The sequence below is a fragment of the Perna viridis genome, chromosome 7, assembly GCF_037379345.1.
Source record: "Perna viridis isolate PV_CMFRI_1.1 ecotype Kerala chromosome 7, ASM3737934v1, whole genome shotgun sequence".
Taxonomy (NCBI): domain Eukaryota; kingdom Metazoa; phylum Mollusca; class Bivalvia; order Mytilida; family Mytilidae; genus Perna; species Perna viridis.
Window position 1 is genome coordinate 10,666,864 of NC_142451.1, and position 25,112 is coordinate 10,691,975.

The 25,112-nt window shown below is 33.6% G+C and overlaps 1 protein-coding gene across 4 annotated transcripts in view; it reads right to left on the reverse strand.

Annotated features, from left to right (window-relative positions):
* Positions 1-2,405: 2,405 nt before the first annotated feature.
* LOC148611289 (ATP-binding cassette sub-family C member 1-like) overlaps positions 2,406-25,112 on the reverse strand; it is a 32,966-nt gene continuing 10,259 nt past the window's right edge. For 3 of the 4 annotated variants that reach the window (XM_088591687.1, XM_088591686.1, XM_088591688.1), the window contains 24 exons: positions 24,842-24,979; positions 24,453-24,689; positions 24,080-24,263; positions 23,421-23,741; positions 22,973-23,110; positions 22,447-22,593; positions 21,720-21,804; positions 21,442-21,511; positions 18,469-18,595; positions 17,801-17,977; positions 17,112-17,279; positions 13,733-13,919; positions 13,281-13,395; positions 10,848-11,109; positions 9,660-9,891; positions 8,819-9,129; positions 8,345-8,544; positions 7,245-7,368; positions 6,624-6,725; positions 6,211-6,354; positions 5,029-5,187; positions 4,574-4,740; positions 4,042-4,236; positions 2,406-2,642 (listed from right to left, as the gene is read on the reverse strand). In XM_088591687.1, coding sequence (XP_088447813.1) covers positions 2,531-2,642; positions 4,042-4,236; positions 4,574-4,740; positions 5,029-5,187; positions 6,211-6,354; positions 6,624-6,725; positions 7,245-7,368; positions 8,345-8,544; positions 8,819-9,129; positions 9,660-9,891; positions 10,848-11,109; positions 13,281-13,395; positions 13,733-13,919; positions 17,112-17,279; positions 17,801-17,977; positions 18,469-18,595; positions 21,442-21,511; positions 21,720-21,804; positions 22,447-22,593; positions 22,973-23,110; positions 23,421-23,741; positions 24,080-24,263; positions 24,453-24,689; positions 24,842-24,979 — 4,102 coding nt within the window. In that variant the 3' untranslated portion in view covers positions 2,406-2,530. Of the gene's footprint in view, positions 2,643-4,041; positions 4,237-4,573; positions 4,741-5,028; positions 5,188-6,206; positions 6,355-6,623; positions 6,726-7,244; positions 7,369-8,344; positions 8,545-8,818; positions 9,130-9,659; positions 9,892-10,847; positions 11,110-13,280; positions 13,396-13,732; positions 13,920-17,111; positions 17,280-17,800; positions 17,978-18,468; positions 18,596-21,441; positions 21,512-21,719; positions 21,805-22,446; positions 22,594-22,972; positions 23,111-23,420; positions 23,742-24,079; positions 24,264-24,452; positions 24,690-24,841; positions 24,980-25,112 lie in introns of those variants that run through there. The other variant, XR_015924102.1, reaches the window with a different exon arrangement.

Here is a 25,112-nt window from a genome sequence, read left to right on the forward strand (position 1 = left end):
ACTATGACCCGTTGAATAAATCAGTGTTCATGGTGCAGATGGATACACCATAACGATCCACGAGTTCATGATGACAAACCCTTGAAAGTTTTATTATTTGATGATGAAAAAATCTTTCAAAAGTGCAGACTATTTTATAACTGTATTGAAAACAAAATAGTGCATAAATTCCAAAATGGTTTTTTTTATAAAAATAATGAATTTGTAAACGATTAAATCTAAGTAATGTGCACGATGTGTTATTGTATCAAATGCGCCTCCCATTAAATTTAGATTAAATTTATGAACAATACATTATAGCATTTTTTTTCTGTTTGTACAACGCGTTTAATATCTGTTCATGGAACCGACATAATTTGACAAATATTTAGCATATTGAAGAATATATTACAAAGTTGTTAGCATATTTTATTACAGTGACACTTTTGATTTTGAACGGCAAATAGACGAATAAAAAAATCAGTAATATAACTATGTATGAAGCAAATTGTCTTTTGGTTAAATATTTAAGTCAAAAGTTTAAATTATACATGTAAAAGAAATTCGTGTATACATTGTAGAAGCAAAACAGTAAGAACAGTAAGAATAAGGAACAGGATATTCATTTATTTTATTTTATTTAACCTCTATATTGATTTTGACCAAAATCTAAAACACAATTTACACAATGGAAACAATTAATAAAGATTTTGTGAAATTTTCATTCAATTCCATTCAGTGCTACCCTACCGGTGCACCTGGTCCATGCTCCCAGTTTTTAGTGGAGTCCGAGTTGCTCATTTACTTTTGTTACTTTGTATGTATGATTTTAGTTACTTTGTGTTCTTTGTTGTGTATGTCTGTTTTCCATGTCTGGTCTTTGTCCCTGGATTACATTCTTTTGATTACCGCTATAACCTTGGTTCCCTTGATTACTCTTAAGGAGGAGTAGCGGATAAGTTATACCCCGATGTCCCCATATTTACAAATGTCAGCGTCCATGTTTTGCTATGTGAAATCCCAAATAGGATCGGATCTAAATCTTAAATATAAGGTGCACAATGGGAATATGTAATAATGATTCTGTGAAAGTTTCAGCTAATTCAATTCAGTGGTGTTGGATGTGTAATGGATAAGAGATGGGTCCCCCTTTTTAACGGAAGGAAGTACAGACGCCCCTTTCACTATATATCCCCATTTTTTACAGAGACTAAAGAAGTTAGTAATCCTGAGTCAATACTGCCAATAGACAAGGTGCACAAGTAGGGTAAAAAATAACGTTGGTTTCAACGCAACAATAAATACAACAAAACGTCTGATCAATGAAGAGATTAAAACATAATATAAGTTTTAAGTGTTTATAAAGTCTAGAGCAAGCCAAATGTACACGTAGTGAAACATTAAGCCTTTCATGTTGTTTTGTTTTCGTGGAGACAGAAACAAAATAGAAAGACATATTGATGTCATATATATATTTCAAAACACAGAACACGGAAAAGACGAAATATAACAATAGTTGAAAAAGTATTGTAAAAGAAGGAAGGCATTAAATATACACATCCGTATTTAGAGCCATTTCCTTCTTTTTATAGTTTATATTACGTAAATATGGTTGACAATTTAAAACAACGGCGATGTCGTTTATATCTTTTATGCATATATTATGGAATCTTTATCACTGTATTATAGATATATATTTAAGGCCATTGAAGGATTGATAAGTTTTGTACATGTATTATATTACTTGATGAATTGGTGGTATTTAATGTTTTAATAGCTCTTTATTTTGGTAAATTGCGTTTATTTGATCGCGTAAATTTTAAATGCATCTATGGATATAATTTAAACGTCTGTTTATTTCAATGTATTTAGAGGTCTATTGGAAAAACGTTTCGTTGAGGTGGTTGTATTTGTGGTGCATTACTGACAACAAAATCAAAAATAACAGCAGCAGAAAAAAGTCATTCGTCTTCATAATGTTTTGAACAGATTTCATTTTTCAACCGATTTATTTTTGTATTGCGAAACTGTGATTAAGTCTTTCCCTTAGTTTTCGTCATTTTTCATGTAAATTCATATTTCAATTTCTTCCCAGATATATAAATTATTTTATAGTGTCCAGTTGATTTCCTTCAGACTGGAAATCATGTAACTTTAATTCCTTCTTTATGGAAACACAATCAACATATATACATGTCAGTATCCATATGCATGGAACACATGAGCAAACGACCTAAAGCATAAAATGGGCATCTATTTAGGTTTTATACAATCCGACAAATAAAACCTCGAAAGTAACGACCAAAACATATCTGTCTCCAGGGAAGAGAATGACATTATTGAGAAGCGGGTTTTATGTAAATCGGTTATTAAGTCTGCCTAAATGATACTTGCATATTATGCACATATTAAAAGATCATTAAACAACAACTTGTATATTTATTTAATATGTATATAAATAATGCCCTGTTATTTAAATGTTAAATGAAAACAGCGTACTTTTAGTTTATTTCGTATGGATTTAATAATTTACAGAAATTTGTATTTATGATTACACTAGTCCAGCATCCTTCGCCATGGAGTAAAAAATTCCATCCCTATTTTGAAGCAGTTTGTCTGGCTCGTCAAACTCGGCAATCATGCCCTTGTCCATAACCATTATCCTGAAATTTAGTAAATATCACAATTAATCAGAGCAAAACCAACAAAATATTACACTGCATCAGTTTTTATTATTATTAATTAGTAAATGTTGAATCTAAAATCTCTCTTTATTCGATTAAATCTTTTAATTATAGTGCAACACTTAAAAAATAACAGTGGTAATGTACAGTGCATAGTGTTAAAAGTACAATTTTAAAGTTTTATCAATAAATACCATGTGACATAGAATTGATAGTTCCGAAGGACATTTTTTGATATCATCAAAATTAATGACATTGAAATTAATGAAACTTTTATTAAAATTCGCCCTGGTAATTAGATAATTTGTAGGTGAATAATTGATTTGATACTATATTTCAAAATCAATGGACCCAAACAATATGTTCGTTAAATATACAAACAGTATGCAATGTAATTACTGACAAAGCGCAGACGGGAAATCTACATAGCTAATATTATCCACTTGAACTCCCTCCTCTCATTAGTAAAACGTAAAAAAGCCAAGGTAAGCTAAGACTAGCGTCAAATTTAGGATGTCAAGAACACGAATAAAGTAGAAAACAGTAACACACACACACTTTTGACTTAAACGAACTTAAACTTTCTCTTCTAGAAATCATGATCTACTATTCCGTACCCCGTGCATGTCCGGGTGTCAAAATACTAGGCCTGCAGCAGCGCTAAGCTTGTCGTAAAAGGCGACTAAATAGTGCTCAGAACCTTAGCCGGGGGGCTAGGACGCTCTGCTCACAAAGCAACTGGGTTGTGTGCCCCAGGTGGTGGAATGGGGTACCCCTGGTGTGTAACATGGTTGTCAGGCTATAATACGGATAACCTGACCGCAAACCATAGTGGTGCACCGTGTTGGGAAAGATGCCACGTTCCTCGCACGTTAAAAACCCTACTGTGGTATTCTCCCGGAGTAGGAACCATAGGGCTCCGCCACAGGAGGCTTAATTGCCCCACCCTACCCACCTCTACCTATTTCCAGTGGCAATCAAAATTTGTCGATCCCATTATCCTTGTGTCCAATCCCATTTTTCATTTCATTGTTCATTTTACCATCCACCTCATGTTCATCGCCTGAATATAGCTGAAATATTGCTGCTCGGGCGTTAAACCCCAACAAACAAACAAAACAAATCTACTATTCCGAGAACAAACATCAAGTTGTCAGTGTAATGACCCGTTGCATATAAATTTTACAATTATAGCTCCAAATAACAAACAAAAACTTAACAGTAGAGCACGACGCACTCGACAAAAACACAACGGAACACGGGACCCCTGACACCGTCAGTTGACGCTCCACCCCCGCTTACCATTTGTGGTGAAGAATTACTCTACTAATGTATCTAAAGTCTCCTACGTATGAGTGGTATCGAAACGATAATATACCTGTCGTAATCCATCACAGTATTCAGCCGGTGAGCAATTGACAAAATGGTACAATCTGAAAATTGCTGAGATATCGTCTGTTGAATCAGTTCATCTGTTTCCATGTCAACAGCCGCAGTTGCTTCATCCAAAATCAAAATATTTGTTTTATGAAGCAGTGTCCGTGCAAGGCATACAAGCTGCCGTTGACCAACACTTAAAGAATAAAAATACGATTATTAACATATATTTGTTTTGAAAAACTAATATTCAGAGCACACAACTTTTGTTACTTTGTATGTATGATTTTAGTTGCTCTATGTTCTTTGTTGTGTATGTCTGTTTTCCACGTCTGGTCTTTGTCCCTGGATTACATTCTTTTGATTACCGCTCTAACCTTGGTTCCTTTGATTACTCTTTCTTTATTACTGTAATATAAATGGATATAATAAGATAGGCAAGACAAAAAATATTCTTATTGCAATACTTTTTTTACATAAACATCAGTTTCGGAATAATAAATATATGTTATTATGATGCATTGAAGTATTACCTTAAATTATTCCCCCCTTCTCCTAGTTCTGCCAATAGCTGCCCATTCTGATTCATAGCAAAGTCTTTTAAATGTGCATATTCTAAAGCCTTCCAAATTTCTTGGTCGGAGAATTTCCCAAGTGGATCAAGATTGACCCTCAGTGAATCAGAAAATAAAACAGGATCCTATTTAACGAAAAAAAGTATTCCGGACAGAGGCAAATATTTACAACTGACATGACATTGCAGTAAATAATAAATATATAAATCATACAAAATTTGATCGATGAAAATGGCCTTTTTATGAAGATTTTCTAATTATAGGCTGATATACATAAAAGCCCATGCTTCTGAAACTACTAATCATATTTTTATGAATATTTAATACAAGTTAAACACTTTTACTGATGTTTGAAAAAAAACCATTTAGGTCTTCTATATGGATGTTCCAATTAAGTGCAAATCAAAAATTACCTGTGGTAGAATAGTTATTTTACAACGAACATCATGCAGGCCTACTGCTGTAGTAGCTATATCATCAATGGAAATAGATCCTTCAGCAGGTTCAATCAACCTAAATAGAGCCTGTGTTAAGGAAGATTTTCCTGCTCCAGTTCTACCTACAATTCCAATCTGTAATTTAAACGAATACAATTTGGCTTTAGAGGGTACCTCATTTCTGCAGAAATTAGCAAATTAACGAAAACAACATTTACTTGTCTTGGCTTTTGCAACAGCCTTCCAAAGAGGATTTATATTGTTCTACTAATATATAGCTTAGTAATAAAACAAGTCTTAATGTCTTTTGTTTTATACCTCCAACGTTCTATCCGTCCTTCTTTACAGTAGCGAAACTTGGAAAATGAACAAGAAAGATGAACACCTAGTGGACACTTTTCTTCACAAGAGTATCAGGAAAAAACTAAAGATCTACTTGCCACAGAAAGTGACAAATGAGGAGAGCAGGAAAAGAGCAGGAATGGAATCGATTAGCATCCAAATTAAACGAAGAAGATGGACATGGTTGGGCTGTGTGCTAAGAATGGAAAACCCCAGGCATGCAAAACTAGCTATTTCATGGACACCTGAAGGAAGCAGAAAGAGAGGACAACCCAAACAGACATAGAGAAGAACAATAGAAAGAGAGAGACAAGATCTTGGCTTCCAATCATGGACTGACGTAACCACTGTAGCGAGATAGACATTGATGGAGAGGGCTTGTTAGCGACCCGATTTTCCTAACGGGGATACGGAATTAAGAAGAAGAAGATTGTCTTTAGTTTAACTGTTTATCTTTTTTTTCATTAAAAACTACACACAAGGCGTACGTTATAATGACTCCTCAGAGTGCACATTGCTCTTAATGCTTATATAACTTCTTTCATATATACCATCTTACCACTAAATATGCATGTAAAGCAGATAAATTAAGTCTAAGATTATATAAGGTATAAGTTCATATACCTTATCTTGCAATAACGTAGAAAACAGCTTGTGACATGTAAGACTAGTAGATCTGGCCACTGAGGATATCGAGAAGTGTAGTAACCCTCTAGCCATTACGAAAAAAAATAGTGGGTTACCTGTAACTCTCATACCTACCCTCCCGCCACTACAACTGGTATCCTATAACACAAGTTCACCATGTGTACCTACCCTCTCACCACTACGTATAAAACAATTGATGCCGTGTAGCACCAGATCAAGCTCTTGACGGTACCGGGTTTTATAATTGTCAAACTTTATTTTTCCCTTCTGTGGCCAGTCAATTGGAGGTCGATTTTGGTGTATCCAATCAGCCTAAAAGTAAAGAATTGCTCTAGAATCCAATAAAAATTATTTCCAAAATCTCTTCGGGATCATTGGGTGTTGTGCTTTCAGAAATTGAAATGTAAATTTAAGTCTTGTTTGGTGTACTCATGAGCGATTTTGGGGGTTTTGCACTAACAATAAGATATAAAATGTATAAAATATGCAGCTCGATCTTAGTAGGAATTATCAGTGGTGTAGCGTACAACGAGTGTATAATTTTCCATTAAAGATTTCATACATTAATAACTTGTCTATACCTCAGAAGGTAAGTACATGTATTCCTCACAACGTTCAATAGACACTACATTCATCTGCATTTCACTGACACCTCGGACTACTACATTCATAGCAATTATTATCTAAGGAATAGAAAATATAAAATCAACAATTACCAAAATGTATTTCAATTAAAGAAATAATTCTTGAAACTGTCCACTTTTATTCGTAAAAGCATAAAAGATGCTTTTTTATTTTCTACTCAAAATGGCAATTACAAGTTCAAGATAGCCTAAAACAACTTCTGCAGCAATAGTAGCATTTATCCACGTATAGTGTAGAAAGAATTAAATGTATTGTTATGGCAAATGTCTTGCTTACAAGTTTTACGTGCAGTCAAGTTAGAATAAATGATATCCAAGAATAAAAACCAATTCAATATCGTGCACTATATCGACAAATATCTCAAAATATTGTTAACAAAGTATTTATCCGGAACTGAACTGTATTTTCGATCGAAGGATAATGGCTGAAAATATATTCACTCGATAATCATTTTCTTAAATATGATGCAAATTATCATTTCTTCATACATGGCTTATGAAACATTTAATGTACAATGACTGTATTGTTGTTCAAAGGGAAACAATCACTATTTTTACCTGAAAAGAATATGACAATGCTAGACCTATCCCTTCACCTGTGGTACTTGTTGATAGAACACCAATCAAAGCCACGGCCAATAAAATTAGATTTCCAAGGGATTCGATGTATATACCAACCCATCTATAAGAAGTAATGAGTAAGATCATATGAAGAGCAAAAATGAAGAGGTTTCGTTGTAAAGTCAATAGAGAAAGGAAATCTTATTACACTTATTTGTGGTTAATATTAAAGAAAAAATACGTAGGATAGTTTGTATTCTATTTTGACCAAACATTATAGTTCTTCCATTATTCTGATTTCCATTGACTTTTTCACTAAGGCTAGCTTTAAGATCAAGGTAAATAAATTGAAATAAATGAAAATAATGCATGCTAATATTTTTTTTTACAACTGAAACAAAATGCTTGTGTTCAAGACCGCAATGATATTTTGAACAGAAGCGTACCGTATGTGTATCTTAATTATAATTAATTATTATTATTTTATAAGATAACGTAAGCATATATATGGTCTATGCAACCAACCGATCTTCAATGTCAATTACAAGTTCCTTTAGATGTCATCCATATTGAAAAATCTGATTTTTGTGTGTAGAATAGGTATTACAAAAAGAAAATTACATTATACATAAAAAAAATGTACATTGAACATTTACAACACCTCATTTTGCTTGCATAAATACTGGGTTTCATTCCAGATATCGAATATATAATTTATTTTTTAATTTTAAAATTGTGCCAATATTTCATAAATAATATCAACATGTTGTTAAAATTCCGAGTCAATGTACAATTTCTTCCAAATATATTCCAAACACCAATTCGACCATATAGGTCATCGCATGCGGTCCTGACTATACGCGTGCGGTCCAAATATTGTATGGTCTATAACACTTTCTTTTAAAAAGTTAAGTTATGCTGAGTCCACTGATTGGTTTTACTTCAAATACACGAATTGATAAAGCACAATTACCGTGATAATTATCATTAAGGGGTGTCACAAACTACAATTACTGTTGTTTACTATTTTAATTGTCTTGTTACCAGGCTTAAAAATAACATAAAATATTGTAGTAGTAAGATTGTATAAGACCTACCCCATTCCAATATTGGCAGCATAATAAAAGGCAGCATTCAGATCTACACGATTATACAATTCTTCCGTAAATCTATCAACAGCTCTGTATGCTCGTATGATACTTGAGCCCGTTATAGATTCACTGAAATGATTGAACACTGGGGATCTTGTAACAGATTCTATTCGTTTTAATTGTCTAGCAGATGGCAAGTATAGTTTCTGAAAACAAAAATGCACATCATTAATCCTCAGTATTTAATGTTGCTACTAAGTAAAGTTTAAAGAAATGAAACATCTTTTCAAGTGATCTGCCTAATTTCCGGTTATATCCGTTCTTATATTTTTTCTGCGTGAATTATATCTTCGAAAGTTTCAACTATGCTGCAAAACCTTTGATGTGTTATTTAGTAGTTTGTTCTTGTGTGTTTCTTATATTGATATTTATTTTTTTAACATTTTTTATGAATAATATCACAAATATTTGATCACTTACTATGGTCACTGCGTATAACACAAAAAGAGGTAAAATTGCAAAAACAGAAATAGGAGTGGTCACAAGAAGAACAATCAGAGTTCCTAAAAGTACAGATCCCATCATAGCAATCATTCGGAATGTCCTAGGAAATCTATCATCGATAACATCAATATCGCTACTGAATCTGTTCATAATTCGTCCAACTGGCGTCGTATCAAAGAAAGACATCGGTGATCTAAATATACAGTGGAGCCCTCTATCATGAATACTTCCGGTCGCCTTGACAAATCGGGTGAATGTTAATATTCCGAAGAACAGTAAAATAATACCTATAAAATTATAGATTTTATTCTACATAACAAAGAAGTTAAGAGCAAACAAAAGATGAAAAAATCCTTTTCGAAACCCATTTAAAAGCAGCATTGAATATAAAAAAATAGTATTTCTAAAAATAAAGAGAGTCGGTAACATGATTAATTAGATTTGGGTACATTAATCAACATTGGTTGGTCCTAATGATAAAAGAAATTGTGTTAATCTTAAATAGAAAGACCAAAGTACAATACCAATTGAAATGTGACTTTCTTAATATGACTTAACCTAAGTACAGGTTAGAAATTGAAATTATAAAACTAGTACACCTATGACTAAGTACCTAACGATAAAGAACTTTTCATATTAACTGTAGGATAGTCGATGAGCAAGCTTAATATTCTGTTCCGTGAGGAAAAATCTTTTGTTCTACCCATTGCTCTACCCTGCAGTTACCACGAAATGGTCTATACGGATTGAAATGATCATGCAAGTCATTTAAAAGATACGGAGAAAGGTTTATTACCATCATCTCCATTCAACTTACCTTGAACAATTCCTATCAGGCCATACATTCCTAAGTAGTAATATTTCAAATCGTCATATTTTTCTGTATTAACCAGAGTTACATTTTTTAAATATGAATCCTCTGTCCAGAATGTTATCCAAAAATTAGAAAATACATTAAGTCCCTGGTTGGATACTAATGTTATTGTTGATATAAATACTGCAACCAAACCCATTGATTTTATGTATTCTGTTATGGTGGATATGCTGACCTATAAGAACCAAAAACATATGGAACCAAAAACGAACTTTGCATTTTGTTTTAATGAGGTTCAGAAGAAAATATATTATAGGTATTATTGTTCTTCATTAGTTTTTCGACATCGTGTATTTTTCAAATTTGGTTTAAAGGGTACTGTGGTATTTAATAAACCATACTATTGTAAGCGCCGATGACGTAGGGGTTTGTTCAAATATAAAAAGCAGACGTCTCAAAGGGAATGCTTAAAACTAATGGAACCTTGTCAAATTATTTGATTAATTCATAGAAATAGAGGCTCCTATGAGACTTTTGTAGGCCTCATCATAAGGGGCATTTCATCTATAAAAAGATTTTTTGTATCTATTTAAAATTTACAGGTATTGGCTAAAACAGCAAAAAACGTCATTTTCCGCCTTTCAAGAGCAATAATTTTACAAGAAGTCAACCGACGACATCGACCAAAATAAGACCTTGGGGCTTACTATAAAGATCATTTCATCAACAAAAAAGGTTTGTTCTATATTTTGTGGTTTTCAAGATATTGGCTAAAAACTGTAAAAACACCATATTTCGATATATCCACGGACGCCAAGTTACGGAAATAGCTCACATGGCCTTTGGCCAGGTGAAGAAAAACACCTAAAAGCAAATTTCCTCGTAATGAAGGGCAATTTGCCAACATTCACATCATTTGTAGAGTGAACTGATATGTTAGATACCGTATTTGAATTTAAATTGCTATATGTATATATTCAATGGAAATATCATTAACAGTGCAAACAGAGAATATTACAAGCAAATGAAAGATGAAGAGGCAAAATAAATAAGTCAGCAAACAGTATGTATGTTTATGAAATAAAACCCGTATGTCTAATCAAAAGTATGACCTTTGTTTTATTGAAATCAGTTTCTTTCTCAATTTTAAAGAGAATAAATCATTTGAACGTTCTATCTATTTGTCCTTACCGATCCTTCTGCCGTTGTCTCCTCATGTATTAACTGTCCCTCGGGGTTTAAATCAGGTGCTTTATTATCAAAAACAGACATTGCTCTTTTAATGTGAGGTATGGGTTCGAGTGTTGTCAAGGATGTTCTTGAGTTCCTACTTGACAGGAGCCTAGTAGACACATTCGACAGCAATGTTTGCTGTCTATCCATTTGTATCTTGAGCGTTGCAGCAGATAAACTTTGGTCTAATTGTTCTATGCTGCTTTGTCTTGACAAAAGTCTACAGAATTTAAACAACGCTAATATATTTGAACAAAAAAAAATATGAGGTTGTTCCGGTACATTTGTATGAATCTTTTCTGCCATAAAGTTTTTTTTCAATGCAACATTGTTTTGTTTGTTTTTTTAGATGCAACACACTTTTGTTTGTTTTTTAAACTACAACTACTGTGAGCAAGGCTCTGAAACATACCCCATCTACATATTGTCTTCACAAAGTTTCTACCTTTAAATATTAATTTGTTCACTGCTTTCAATATAAGATGGAAAAAATCACAACAAAAGTCCATCAATGGCGGTAAAGCTGAACCTATATTCATTCAAGTGATTTCGGTTACAGAAAACACAGACACAAATTGGGCAAAGAGTAAATCTGTGGCATCTTAAATAATTTTGTATCATAATTTTTGTATTCAAAATTTTCGAAAGACCATTTGTAAAACACACATTGAACATTAACGTTGACTGTGGTGTGATATCATCAAAGAGTAATCAAGGCAACCAATGTTCGAAAGAAAAATGAAAAGATATATATATTCCAAGGATAAAGAATAGACGATGAAAAAAGACACGAACAACAAAAAATATGAAATAACCAAACAAATAACACGTACAAAGAAATAAAAAATGAGCTACCTGGACTCCTCTAAAACCTGGGAGCATGGACCAGGTGCACCGGTAGGGTGACCTCCTCAGCTTTTCTAGAAATACCGAGTGCTCATGGTGTAGATGGATATACCATATAGATCCACAAGTTCTTGATGGCGACCATAAAACTATTTTAATCCTGTAGCAACATAATACTATCCTAGAAGCCTAATTGTAAGAATTCTAGCACAGTACAAAAAACCCGCATAGTTTCGGCAAGCTCTGGCATAACATATGAATTTATATGAAAATTCCATATGCAGGTGCTGAAGGGGTACGACCACAATTTTAAGGAAAATTGTCAATTCATCGCGTTAGCCGTATAATTTGGTCATAAATTTTCCCTTTTGATCGATATCTAAGTGTAGGTCAAGTTATAAGTCTGACTTCATATGTCTATATATCCATGATTTATTCCATTTCGTCCATGGGTGGACATAGGGCGACTACAGTTTCTCTCCATTCGCTTCGGTTTTGGGTGATGGTGTTACAATTCTTCCACGTTAGTCCTACTCTCTTCAGTTCAGAGTTCAAACCCCTCCTCCAGGTGTTCTTTGGTCTTCCTCTTTTTCTTTGCCCTTGGGGATTCCAATCTAAAGCTTGCTTTGTAGTGTTTTTATTGTTCTTTCTTAAAGTATGACCAATCCATTTCCATTTTCGGGTTCGAATGGTGTTTTCTATTGGTTGTTGTTTTGTTCTTTGCCAGAGTTTCTTGTTTGTTATTTTTTCTGGCCATCTGATATTCAGTATATTTCTTAGGCACTTGTTAACAAAGACTTGTATAGATTTCATGGTGTTTTCTGTTTCTCTCCAGGTCTCGCAACCATATAACAGGACAGACTTAACATTGCTGTTGAAAATTTTGATCTTAGTAGTCGTTCTCAGAGTTCTACTTTTCCATACTGGCTTTAGAATGGAAAAAGCCTGTAATGCTTTCATCTTTCTGGCTTGTACATCTTCGTCAGTGCCTCCAGTTGTACTCATGACACTTCCAAGGTACGTAAATTTATCTACATTCTCTATCTGTTGGTTATTTACCAATATTGGATCCATCTGGTTTTGTTGGATTCTCATGGCTTTGGTTTTGGAGTTCTATATATCCATAAATGAGATAAAAGAATCTGGCAAAACGATGTTCTTCTATGGGATCAGAGTATAATTATATGGAAGATGATTTGATTTTTTTTTCTATTAAAATAAAAAGACTCTTTGCCAAATACAACATATTTGTATATAGATGTTCCGTCTTTTTTCGAGGAACGATGCTACATAATGCTGTGGAGTCAGGATTTCAATTGAGTATAGGAAATGATAATATAAAGGATTGAAAAATCATAGGTCACAATGCTATTAAGCTATAAACAATGTAGGAGATTTCAAAGACAAGAAATCATTACGGACAACCTCATCAGTTCAAACCATTTCGATATAATATAAGGGGTATAATACACTGTATTTCTAGTATCTTGCCTATTCTTAACTGTGTATTTTGTTTATTATTCAAAGTATCAAAATTGAACTTACATCAGAGATTGTCTTCTAGACATACCACCGTGGATATATAAGTCGTCAGCCGATGTAACACTGCCTGATGTTACTTCGTCAATCTGATCCCACATGTCATCCTTCATTTTGGTAACTGGAATGTTTCAATGACATGATTCATGTTAAGTTTGTCAGGAATAACAAATTAAAAATCGAATTAAGGTGTACTATATTACTAAAAGTAACATGGTACAAATTGCGTACCATTGATATCAAGATATAATTCTCTATCATAAATCATATAGAAGAACAAGTCTGGTCATTTTTCTGGTGTTTTAACACAACGTTTATATTGTAAACTACATATTGTGAGCACATACTTCATACCAATACACACCCAAAGTTAAAAAAAAATTTACTAATAATCATTAGTAATATTAGTAATAAACATCTACATAACACAATAACATAAACCAAACAAGACATCTTACTCTCTGGATCGGTGTGTTCCATCTCATCATCTTGTAAAAGGTACAGCCGTAAGAACTGTGCAAAATTGCCATCATATCGTATCAATTCTTCAAACGTGCCATGTTCAGATATCTTCCCTTCGTTAAGAACTATAATTTCATCAACCTTGGGCAACCAATGAACACCATGAGTAACCAAAATTCTTGTCTGTAAAACATTAATAAACATCTAAAGATTTATTTCCAGTATATATATATAACATTGATGCGCAAATTATCGATGAAATATCCAAAGTCTCAAAAGGCAATACCGCAGACAAAATGCGGGAATTATGGATAGTGGATATTTCGAAGGAAGAAGAAAAATCGCACAAGTTTTGGAAACCAAAAACGACATTTCTCAACAAGTACGTACAAAATTATGGCGAGGAGCCGACTGAACCTAAACAAAGAGTAAGGAAGCAAAATCAACAAACTCAGCGCAAAGTGCCTACGCACCCGAGAAGCAGACAACGCCAACCAAATACCTTTAATGGTAAAAAGAATATAAAAAAGAGAGGAAATCAAATTTTTAATGAAAACAAACAATCGAATCCGATGACGCAGAACAGATCACGCTCAAGAAGTCAGAAAATATCCTACTCAGATGCCGTGAAAAATGGCATTCAACGACAAAGAAGTCAAAGTGCAAAACGAAAGCGTCAAAATAATGGCACAAGCCAAAGAACACGTCCGCAACGAAGTAACCAGAATAAGGCAAAATCTGGGGACAACTTCCAAACTAAGAAGAGAACCGAAAATAGATTCAGAGGAGCAGTCTATAGGAATCGCAATAACTATCGTGAAACTAGTGGACAAAATACAAATGAAAAATTCATTCATTTTTTAGAGGTGGACCAAAAAACCTGGAAAGGGACAAAGAAACAGAGCAAACAGAACCGAAAGAGATAGACAAATAGATCCCAAAATCATAAATTTATCTAACAGAGATCTTGATAACAATGAATTGAATCTACTGTTGAAGGGATTTAAATTTACTCCTACACCTACACCAAATATTGAAGAACTTGAGGAGGACATACAAATATTTCGTAGAAAATTAAGGTTAGTGGAATTTTTTGCAGACAAGGAGAGCGAAGCTGATTATTCTCTTATAAGGAATAAGTCTAACTTCACTCCAAAAAGAAATCGAAATAATTGTTAGAACAATACATTGATAGCATTGTAAAATTTCCACTCATTTCGAGTCAAAACGTTCGACAAAACATATCGAAACCGGAAAAATTAGCCCTGAAATGATTACAAAACGATAAATATATTATTATAAAACAAGCGGATAAAGGCGGCGCCATTGTCATTGTGGACTCGGATTACTACCGCGCTCTAGCGGAAGAGCAATTGTCCGATATTTCGTTTTATTCCGAAATTCCGGAAAACATAGATACCCGCATAATGAGGAGACTTAAAAATCTTGTGTCACGCCATGAAGACTCATTAACAGAAAAGGAAGCTGATGCATTAATAAATTTTTCGCATCAGACCAGCAATTTCTACGGTCTTCCCAAAATTCACAAATCCGTGGAAATTCAAAACGCAGTGAATTTACAAAACACAGAATATATTAAAGTAACCCCTACCACTGATTTAAAACTTCGGCCAATTATAGCCGGTCCAATATGTCCTACACATCGTCTTAGCAACATGGTCGATATTTTACTTCAGCCACTGTGTACATATGTTCCGAGCTTCATTCGGAATGATATTGACTTTTTATCACATATACCCGATAGAACAGAACCAAATTCACTCTTGGTTAGTTACGACGTTATAAGTCTTTATACCAACATTACGCATGATCTCGGAATAGAAGTCGTAAAATTTTGGATTGAAAAACACAGAGGAGCTATTCCAGATAGATTCGATAATGACTTTATTTTAGAATCAGTCAGACAGTTATCTTAGAAAACAATTCATTCTTCTTTGGTGGTAAAAATTATATACAAATAAAAAGAACAGCGATGGGCACTAAGTTTGCTCCCACTTATGCCACGTTAGTCATGGGTTATTTAGAACAAAAATATGGACTAGATTTCACAAGAGATTTTGAAAAATCATGGAAAAGATTTCTTGACGATTGTTTTATAATCTGGACCCATGGCAATGACACACTAACCGAATTAACGGAAATGCTTAACAACCTACATCCATGCATTAAATTTACTCAAGAAGTCAGTAATACAAAATTACCATTTTTGAATATCTCAGTGCTACTTAAGGATGGCAAACTAACCATAGATATTTACTATAAGAATACAGACACCCATCAATATCTAAATTTTAAATCATGCCACCCATCTCACACGAAACGGAATATCCCGTACTACCTGGCACTAAAAATATGTACTGTAATTGAAGATTCAAACATCAGAAATCAAAGACTTGAAGAATTATCACAATTTCTTCTAAAACAGAAATATCCACAAAATATTATACAAAATGGAATCGAACGTGCGAAGCAAATACCAATAGAATCTTTACGGACTACAAACAACAGGACACCAACATATGGAAATAACGATTGTATAATCCCTTTTGTCGTAACGCACAACCCTGCAAATCCGAAATTTTCAATGTAGCGAAACTTAACCTACCAATTTTTACACAAAGTGAAAAATTGAAAGATTTAATCACTCCTAATACTCTTATCCAAAGTAAGCGACAGCCATCGAATTTATAACTTTTATTAACAAAAGCGAGGTTTGATCCATAAGGAGATGAATATCCCGTAGTGTCACCATGCGAAGATAAACGTTGCGGCACCTGCAAATACATATATTCCGGTCCCGAAATTTCTTCTAGGGATGGAACATAATTTTTTTGCGAATGCAAACATGAACTGCAAAAGTGCCAATTTAATATTATTGATATATATCGGCCAGACTGGAAATGCATTATCGGAACGAATGAGGGTACACTGTCAACAAGTCAGAGATTCCGCATATAGACCAATACTGCTGAGTGCACACATTGAAACTTGTGGCGGTGGAAAATTTTTTATCTTTCCATTTTATAAAATGAAATCTCCGAGAGACACTTTAAGGGAGTTGAAAGAACGAAAGTTTATTGAAAAATTTAAACCTATCTTAAACGGACGTTAAATTTAATTTTTATTATATGTATTAGCTTACACTTTCAGTTTCGTTTAACACTATAACGTTGAATTATTTATAAAGTTACTAAGTCGTTCTATATCTGTAACCTCACTATTGCAGTTTTTCACCTGAAGATCGTTTATGAAGACGTGAAAGTACTAGTGAATTATAAATATGGAACTTCTGGTTGTGTTGGATCTTTATTTGACAAATATATTTCGATCATAGAGATGGTTACAATGACTTACTTTGTGTCTAAGCAATCCTTCGGGACCTATAACCTTCCTAAACAAGTCCTTCCCTACATGTGAATCCACTGCACTAAGCGGGTCGTCCAATAGGTAGACATCACAGTTACTGTATACAGCACGAGCAAGGTTAATTCTCTGTTTCTGTCCACCACTCACATTTATTCCCTGAAATACAAATCATGTCACAACGTATGTTAACTAAATTTTTAGATGATTTTTTTTATCATTTTGAATCTGATCAAATTGATCGAGTATGAGATACACGATATATAAAAAGTATAAAAATATAATTTAAAAGAAAACAAGACATAACTGTCATCAATTACCCAACGATGTATACCAACACTGCAAACAAATAAAGACGACATGAATGGTAAAAAGAACATGGGAAGTGTATGTTAGACGGCAACAAACTAAGCAATCCTAGTAAAAATGAATATACATCTATGAAATCATTATTTCTAACAACGAATCATGACCAAGTAAAAAAAGTTTATTTGAATAAGCTGTTTTCACGATCCAATATTATATTATGGTGTTCTATTTAGTTGATTAATAAATAAATCTGATTGAATTGATTGGGGTTCGAGTTTTACTACATTGTACTACCAAGACAGCAAGCAACGAAGCAATAGCAATTATGTAAAAATAAAAAGATTATCTAAAATATGGTACTATAATCATACCCTTTCTCCTATTTCTGTCATATCACCAGCCGACAAAATCTTAAGATCTGACAGCAGACAACAGCTATCAAGAATTCTGTGATATTTACTGTCATTATATGAATGACCAAACAGTATGTTCTCCTTGACCGTCATATTTTGTATCCAGGCTTCCTGTGAAACATAGGCCACAGATCCCTGCAAAGTGTAAACTACAGTAAAAATTTTGCAATTATACTAAGTTTTCATTTCAATATTTTGCCTAAAATTCACATGAATAAAAGTTTTCCTTTCCTTTTTCGTCTATCTGGACTTGACTTTTTATGAGCAACCCAGCAGGTGTTCCTAGAAAAGCAGAGGACACTTACCCTACGGGTGCACCTGGTTTTTAGTGGAGTCCGAGTTGCTCATTTGATTCTGTCACTTTGTATGTATGATTTTAGTTACTTTATGTTCTTTGTTTTGTATGTCTGTTTTCCATGTCTGGTCTTTGTCCCTGCGTTACAACCTTTTGATTACCGCTATAACCTTGGTTCCCTTGGTTAGCTTAAAACCACCACTGATAACATGTATTGAGCAAACGTGAGAATATTCATATAAGTGCATGTTGATTTGAGCACAATGCAGATTCTCGAGGGAATATATAAAAGAGAAGGAATAATAATTTCAGGAGTAAGCAATTAACTTACTTGTATTTTTACATCTCCTTCAAGTTTCTCCATTTCTCCAAGGATGCTGGCGATCAAAGACGATTTTCCTGATCCTACATGACCAACAACTGCAATAAGTTTTCCTTCTTCAACGTGAACATTAAGCCTATATTGATTAAAAAATATCAGTTTTATAAATTGCAAATTTCGATATGTTGTACACGTGTTTCAATGAGTAACCTCTAATTTGCAGCATTAAAATCAATTAGGTAGGAAGATTACAATCAACATATTAGTTGTATACAAGAAGTACTAAATACCAAAACCATCGAAAGAGGAAGCCAAATCCATCACCGAGGGGGTCAACCATATGCAATGCAAGGAATGAAGCCTCAGTGTTTTACTTATTTATAAAATTTTTGAATACTGCAAGATTTCATAAATAGGGTAGATAAAATATGATATATATTGAAAAAATGAATTACCTTTAATATGTTTACATAAAAATTTAATCATTTACAGTCAAATATGGTAAACCATACAACCATACAAACGAAGGCTAGTACAAATAACTAAAAAAACGAATGATGAACGATTTGAAGGTAGATCAGACGGAGTTACAAATTTAAACAAACAAAACGATGATTTATTGATGTGCAACTAACAAAAACCAACCTGACACACAGTTTTGAATGCATAGATTACTAATTCAAGACAAAATATTACTCCATCTATTCATTTCCTTTCTTTGCTTCAAAATGCTTCACAAATACTATATTCTTTGAAATATCAAAACAAAAGATACCAATTGGCATAGTTCAACACTTTGAAACACAAGAACGATTAAACAAAAGAATGTGTGGTTATCGTCCGGGAATAAATACCACCGAATTCCCGACAGTATATCAACATTTTAATCAACAAGATCATTCAATGTCCTTTATGAACAGCCCCGTTCTAAGTAAGAACTATCGTACGGAAAGAGAGGAGTACTGGATACGCAGACTAGGTACTGCAATACCCTTACGGATGCAAAGACAACATCAAAAGTATAGGAAACCTTTCAAGCCAATATAACAATAGCATAAATGTGATGAAATTATTTGACAAAAATCCTAGACGGGAAAGGAGTCATGGCCATCGCCACTATACGTCACCAAAGTTACATGATGTCTCCATAGATGGTCTCCTTCCTTTCATACAAAAACCTCTTGGACATCATCACATTAGAACCAAACTCTATTCTATACCTCTCACTCTACTACACTCCCTTTACAAAACAAGTATTGACACTCATGTTTGTGACCCTACCTCATCATTATACAGACTTCTTGTCATCATTTTAGATATTGGTTTCCACAGATTCTTTAAACCAGTTTGTGTGAAAAGTCAAGATGAAGAAAAAAGATCATTTCTTCCACTACCGTTTGTCAACAAAGGTGTATTTGCAATTAATTTGGCTGACATCCTCCATCACAAAAACGTTACCAACAAAATCCCCCTACATTTCAAAGACAAATCTTTACCAATTACTTCATATTCCTATACTTCACTCATTGCATCCAAAATTTTCAATTATAAAAGGCTATTGCAGAACCTCGAGATGGAAGACTTCAAGACTAAACCACCTGACTGTTCTTACAAAAACTCTCCATTCAAATATGGTCCTTCCGTGAGGTTTTTAATTTTGAAACGAATGAAATGTTTAAGTAGGTCAATGAGTGCCAATGCTACATCAGTTTTCAAAGACCTGATGTTGCAAAAATACTGTCTACTATATATGATTATATGTTGTCGTACCAGCAGACAAAGCCCAAAACAACATTGTTTTTGTCTGCAAAACGTTTTACATCCAATGTTTATTATCAAAGGTAGACGTAGAAAATAATAGCAGTGATAAGACCTATACTATTACCACACTCCCCAAAGAAGAGATTGTGGAAAACCATTAATCTGTGGTATTATCTTTTGGTCTCTCTTCCAGGGATAATTATTGTGATTTACCGTCTATGTACTGGATTCCTAAAATCCACAAGAATCAATACAAACAACTTTATAGCTAATCTGATCCGAAAGAAAGAATATTGTTTAGCTAGATCCTTTAATCTCAGTTTCCGCTATATAGATGACGTATTATCTTTAAACAATCCTAATTTCGGGGATTTGATACATCGCATCTACCCCAAAGAACTTGAGATAAAGGATACTACAGACACTGCGAAGTCAGCCTCATATCTTGACCTACACTTAGAAATCGACGGTAAAGGAAAACTTTACGACAAACGTGATGACTTTTCATTCAGAATTATCAACTTTCCTTTCATCTGTGGAAACATCCCTTCAGCACCTGCGTATGGCGTGTTCATATCACAACTCATACGTTATGATAGAGCTTGCCGACACAACGCAGACTTTTTATATCGCACTAGAATTCTAACAAATAGGCTTCTGAAACAGGGTTATGTTGCTGCAAGATTGAAGTCATCACTACAAGATTTATGGTCGTCATCATGAACTCGTGGATCGTTAAAATGTAAATATCTGTGCTATGAAAACTTATTTGTTCAACGTGTCATAGTTTTCCTTTCCTCTTTCGACTACCCCGGACTTGAACTTTCATGAGCAACTCGCCGGGTGTTTCTAGAAAAGCAGAGAACGCTTACCCTACCGGTGCACCTGGTCCATGCTCCCATTTTTTTAGTGGAGTCCGGGTTGCTCATTTGCTTTTGTTACTTTGGATATATGATTTTAGTTATTTTATGTTCCTTGTTGTGTATGTTTCCCATGTCTGGTCTTCGTCTCTTGATTACATTCTTTTGATTACCGCTATAACCTTGGTTCCCTTGATTACTCTTTGACAATTCTAAAACGACAGTTACACGTTCAGTTAATCGCTACTGTGCTGCTGCGTCACTTGAGTGATCGGTAAAACATCATTTGATAACAAACAAGTCTTAAAAAATACTGAATAAACAGTACTTTAAGTAAAAATTATAGTTTTATCATACCTACCCACCTAAAGTTGGTCTGTTCGTGTTCTTCTCCCAGGTAAAACTACCGTTGTCAATTGATATGGCATAGTCTAAAAGAAGTGATAAGACTAAATTTTCTTTGTAGCCGGGAAAAGAGAAGTGCTATCAACAGTTCATAACCCAAGGGACTGTAACACAGCCATTAAATAACGGGCATAAAAAAAAAATAAAAACACATAAAGCTAGTATTAAATAAGATATCCGGGCTCCATCAACAAAGTTCTTTATCATTGTACTTTCATAACAACTAACTTTTACCTGCTTGCCTCACACTCTGTGTGTTCTTATGATTGACATCATCTGTCATAAGAAACTTCTGGATGCGTTCAATGGACACGTAAGCCTAAAAACAGCAATGATTTTTTTACATAATGTCATAATAACTAGAATTCCTATTGTTTTTTGCGTGTACAATTTTCGTGGTGGTGGTTGTTCGGTTTTATCACGAAATATTATTATCAACAAAATATAAGGTATAAGTAAAAATGGTCTAATGACTGCAGACAACACGAATTTAAAGAATCTACGAAATAACAAAATTTTAAAAACCACGAAAAACAAAAGCTACGAAATAACATACATTAACAGTATGCCGAATATGAACTGAAAGGAAATTATAACGCTCACTAAATTTTATGGACGGGGAACACTTGATTACATCAGCTACTGCTATGCTTACATATTATTCGTAATTGGGACATTATATCTGCCTTCCATTCTAATTTAAATATACCATTACTTCTCAACGTTTTCAAAGACATTGTTAATAAGTAATGAATGAGTAGAGCAACAAACCATAGAGTAGAGCCAGGAAGAATTTAAAAAATAGATGTTATACCAAAGATTCGGAATTTTTCTGCATGGAAAAAATGATTGGAAGTAAAACTCATCTTCAATAGAACGTACATACGAAAAGCTTTTAGAAAGAAATATATTTAAACCAGACAAGTTGAAACTTTCGTAAATAAAACGACTGTGACCTTACCTGAATAAGACCAGTAAGTACAAATGGAATCATAGTCAATGGAAACCTGAGTATATTGACAACAGAAAGTGCCAAAAATGCTGTACCAGCATCAAAAGGCGTTGTTGTTGCCATCAGTGCGTATATTAACAAAATGGCAAAATTCATCTACAATTAAACATTTGTTCATCGTTTATATGATCTAACGGTTCGTAGATTAAAGAATTGTTATATATGCAGTCTGAATATATAAATCAATTAACATAAGTATTCCGGATATAAAACTTAATATAAAACATTAATTTGAAAGAGATAGTAAGATTTAAATGCGAGGCAGAACGGTTAACTGTAATAAACTTCTGTAAAATTGATTCATTCTTTAACTACAAAAAATATTCTTTAACCTTGCAAAGGTGGTTACCCTTGATTTTACATTCCTTGTAAATTACCTAAGCACATCTTATACAGTTGTCTTCAATAAACGCTTAATGAGTTTATATAGCCTACTCTAACTGGTACCTAGACTATTAATGTACAATGCACCAACCATAAATGGACTATGAGTAGCACACACAATGGAATATGCTGTTACACGTGCAATTTTCTTGAGAATAATCATTTCTTGTTCCCTAATACTTTTTATCTTCTTAGCAAAGTATGGTTCCCATGCATACATTTTGATAACCTGTAAAATAGAATGTAGATATCTTCTAGTTGAAGGAATTTCTACAATTCAACTAACTTAACGATAAAAAATAAGTTTTCTTTATTTTTGTTAAGCCTCCCATGGACCACATCATGGAATGGAGCAAATAAAAACCTTGTTTTTGTTGGGTTCTTTGTTGTGATTTTGTATACAACTGCTCTCTGCGTTTTTGTAATGAAAAGATATGCTTTGTTTGCATTAAAGATATTTTGTTTCCGCTGACAGTAATATGAATAATAGTTTTTGTAATTGTTTACTTCAGGCGATGGCATAAAATTTGGATCAGTACCTTGATCCCACAGATGATTTCATTCAGCAACTTGCATCGCTTTCCTTTGTAATATAATATCTCTTGTAAATACTTTTGCTGCAGTTTCCCGAAGAGAACATTCAAAAATCCTAGAACAACAATAACAATAAGACAACCGAGAGTAGCAAAGCCCATCACATCCCACAGTTCATATAGTGCAGCTGTGATGATAAAGAAGAAGGATAACATTTCATGTGAAAATGTAAATGCATCTTGTATTCGTTGACAGTCTACAGAAACTAAATTTACAACTTCTCCAACTGTATACTCCTTCTTAACACTGTGACTAGCTTTCAATGTCTGAAATTAAAACAAAAAAAGGCTTGTTGCTCATAGCGAAATTTTGTGATTAGATGAAGGCGATAAAGGCACAGGGAGCTATCCAGGCAGAATGCAATGTTTGTTAAAACTAAAAACGGATAAGTTAAAAATAAGTGTACAACTACTGAGAAAATCATGGAATTAAATCAGAAATCAGATAAAATACGTTTTGAGTTTTATACAAAGCACTCTTTATGAAATTCAACATTATAAAATAGTTACGATAAATCTTTTTAAAAAATCATAATAATACGGGGATTTCCTTTTTTCCCTTTTAGACAAACTACTCAATTGTTAAAACGAAAGAAGTTGTTTACCTTTCGATAGATGACGCCGATCAATGCAGTTTTAATTTTGAGGCCTAAAAATACCATGAGTTGAGATGAGTGTACATAACATGTAGCATTCAGTTGTCCAGCTAAGAAAATCACAAATGCCAGTACAACGCCATACCATATCACACGGTCACTGCTTGCTTTCTCTGTTTCAGCCACAATTAACCTCCATAAATAGAAAAAATATTAATTAGGTCACCTAAGAATATTATTGGATTTTTGCCTTAGTCTGTAACTTACGTAATTATAATTCTATAAATTTTTAGATGTAATAATTAATATACCGTCCTTTGAACAAAATGAGTTGTATTCAAACGATCTGAACAAACATGTCTTAAAAATAGCATAGCAATACCTTAATATTAACGGTTGGATTAGTGTTGAAACGTCACAAGCAAGTTTCATAAATGCTGCTTTAAACCATGTGAATGCATAGAGCTTAAAACAACATTTGTATAGGGACGGGTGTAAATCAATGTTGTCCACTTCATCCCGCACTATTTCATGCTGTAGTAAAGGCGTCTCTTCGTCGTTATTTGACCTTGGAATCGTTCCATTTGTGTTGTTGAGTGGTATGTTATTCTTGAGTAACCTACATTAAATGGGTTGAAATAAAAAATAACAGGCTATAAAATGGAGTCGTCATTGTATAATATTGATTGAATTAATCACAGAAAATCGTGTTTATGCGCATGGTGGTAGTTTAATGGTATATAAAGAACAGGCTGGCAATATTACTTTTACCTTTTTCTTCGAGCTTTGTCTTCTTCTTCAGTCCATGATGACTGCAGTTCATTTATAACATATTTAGCTTGTAATTGCGGATGCTGATCCCAAAGATCATCCTTTGTTATTGTTTTCTTGTAGCAATTTTTAACAACTCTACGGAAAAAAAAAGAGATATATTATTAGAATTGCTTATGTGTAAGTGTTTAATCTAAATGGAATGGGTTTTTTTCGATAGGAACAGCAGTCAATGTGACTTAACCTATATGTACGATGCACTGCTTTTTAA